Below are 2,660 nucleotides of genomic sequence, written 5' to 3' on the forward strand. Positions count from 1 at the left end.
GGGAGATATTTAAAAGTTCGTCGATCTGATCAGCTGAGAGTGGTGTATGATTGAAATAAAGTTAAAGTGGATGTCTCCGATTCAAATGCAAGAGGATTCATCCGACTTTGACGGTTATGAATATTTTTCCAAGAAGAATCTTTCGGTTACCGGTGTTTCCGAGAAATTATTTATTATTTTCACGAACTGAATTTCCGTTTGAATTGTGGTGCAGAGTTGAAGAGTGGGGGGTCGGAGGGTATAAGTAGTTCATTTCACAAGGGATGCATCAGTTGAAATCATGGAGAAACTCTCGATAGACGATATCCACTTTCTGATCAGAACTGCCCCGTACTTGTTCGGGTTCGAGGAAGTTGTAGAGAAACATTTCGGGGATGATCCACCGGAGCGTGTTTGGTCCTTAATTGATGACATTCTTCTCTTGGAGAGAAATTACGTCGATTTGAGGAAGAGGAATGAAGAAGAAATTTCTGCTGATTCTTCACTGCCGATGTCTGCTGTTATTTCAAAGAAGCTGGAAGTTATTCTGAATTGCATTGAAGATTTAATTCAACGAGTGAGCGACGATTTTGTTGGAGACCGATGGGCTAGCTCCTGGTGCGAGCCATCAACCAGCAGCGGATTGAAGAGGAAGAGAGGACCAGATCTCACGGAGGACACTCCAGCTACACCAATGCTGGGCATCCTCAATGAATTAAAACTCGGAGTGAATATAATGTTCAATACTTTGAAAGCAAAATGTCCTAATAATAATAATACTGGTGATGATAAATAAAAAATCCATTCTCCAATAATTGTTGTTTATTTATGAAGATTACATTGATTCCTTTAAAAAAAAAATCTCATGAAAGATTACATTGATATGTTTGAAAAAATCTTGATTAAATTATATGAGTTTCTTCACATTGCCGCTGAGTAGACTGTACTCGACAATTCGATCGTGTAAAATCAAACAGTAGGCTGCTGTGTTGTTGGGGAAGATTTCTGATGACTCAAACTCCAGGCGAATATCAACCGGTCCAGATTTCAAGAACTCGTTCTGTTTGGAGCAATCGATGACGATGAGTGGTGCAGCTTCCAAGAATTTTTTTCTGTCGAATAGCGGCTCGGGCTCCTTGTGATAATAAGACGTTTGGAAGTTGGTGTACATGTCATAAAGTAGAGCTGATTGGTTGTGTGCAATGTCTAGATTCAGATTTCCATAGGGATAGCTTTGTGAATTTAAGAATAATTTGATCTCTCGAATATTGCAATGATCAAATACACTGGCATTCTTTGTGGCTTCGTTCTTTCTGGCTGTTTGGAAACCGACAATGACATAGCGTGGTTTCTCCAGTTGTGTAGAACACTTCACAACCCAGACATGTTTCGATGTTCTGGGTAATAAAGGATATTCATATAACTCCCAAGCTCGAAAACTAATTGGTATAAGATTGTCTTTTGAAATCTGATTAAGAAGTTGCACTTTTCGAGAGTCCGCAGGTTTAATATAGGGAATCATCCAGTCCATCTTCGTCATGGTAATTTTAAAAGTTTCAGCCCGCTGTCCTCCTTCAAGAGCTTGTTGAATGATGGCATTGAGGTCGTTGTGTGAACGTGTCAGAATCAACTCGTGCTTTGCGTTCACAATAATTCTCTGGTAATCTTCAGCAAATCCGAAAATCATGCTCAAAGGAATGGACACATCGAAGTACCCTTGATCATCGGTTATTTTTTTCCCTTGATCCATCTTCCAGCCAGCATTTTCCGTGAGATAACTCTGATTGGGACTTTGTGAAACAGTTTTTCATGAGTGTTGTCAAGCCAACATTTTTGCATCTATCAATTTCCACAGCATTCAATTCATAACGTATCTCCTCGAATAGATGACAGATTGCATTGTTGACGAGCTCAGTGCGAGCAACAACCTCATTGTTGTCTTCTCTCGTCAATCGACCACAAATATGCAGTGAACTCTTGCTGGGTAACAGGCAGAGGTCTTGATGTTGCACAGCAATACGAATTTCATCATTGTTGCTGAAGGACGATGATGCAAACGGTTGATGTGCGTGCATTTCATAATGAGCAATGGACTCATCAAAGATGATTCGTTTTTGAATATTTAAGACTTCTTCCATGGTAGACGGCAGTAACAACAGGCGAGGACGAAACAGCAAAACTTCACTTTTTTACTCTTGCGTGAATTTTCAGACCCAGACTCCTCAGAAACTTGATATTCTGCGATGTCAGCTGCGCGCGAGCTACTCGACGACTGTCCACTTTCTGGCATGACTCTTCACTTTTATAACTGCTGCCAATTTTTCTCTCAAAGACGATGCCCATTTTTCCTCTCAATTAGCTTTTATATGAAGTCTCACTGTGATGACTTCTCCACGAAAGTTCACCTGACGATCGTCTTGGTCTAAAATTTTCAATTGCAGATGATCTATTGACTGCACGACGATTGGCAAGTAAATGACCTGCGCAGGATTCTCAATGATCTTATATCCGGCGGGGATGCTCGGGAAAAATTCATGAATTGTATGCACACGCCTGTCGTTAATGTAGGCTCCTGCAGTGAGATTGCACTCAACACGAAGTGAATTTACATGAAGGATATTTGGTGGTGTGGCTGCTCGATAGACTGTAGAATGTGCCAGAACCTCTCCGTGGAAACCAAG

At 40.8% G+C, this 2,660-nt stretch overlaps 1 protein-coding gene across 1 annotated transcript; it reads right to left on the reverse strand.

Moving 5' to 3' along the window:
- Positions 1–886: 886 nt before the first annotated feature.
- On the reverse strand, positions 887–1,729 carry LOC107046638. The gene has a single exon (XM_015269295.1). The coding sequence runs from the start codon at positions 1,727–1,729 to the stop codon at positions 887–889; it is 843 nt and encodes a 280-aa protein (XP_015124781.1).
- Positions 1,730–2,660: the final 931 nt, after the last annotated feature.

Source organism: Diachasma alloeum, unplaced genomic scaffold (genome assembly GCF_001412515.2).
Source record: "Diachasma alloeum isolate Michigan unplaced genomic scaffold, Dall2.0 Dall_scaffold_01635, whole genome shotgun sequence".
In the NCBI taxonomy this organism is placed as follows: Eukaryota; Metazoa; Arthropoda; class Insecta; order Hymenoptera; family Braconidae; genus Diachasma; species Diachasma alloeum.

Bases quoted from the DNA above. Each gene is read 5' to 3' on its own strand.
- LOC107046638 (XM_015269295.1), bottom strand. From the start codon at position 1,729: ATGGATCAAGGGAAAAAAATAACCGATGATCAAGGGTACTTCGATGTG.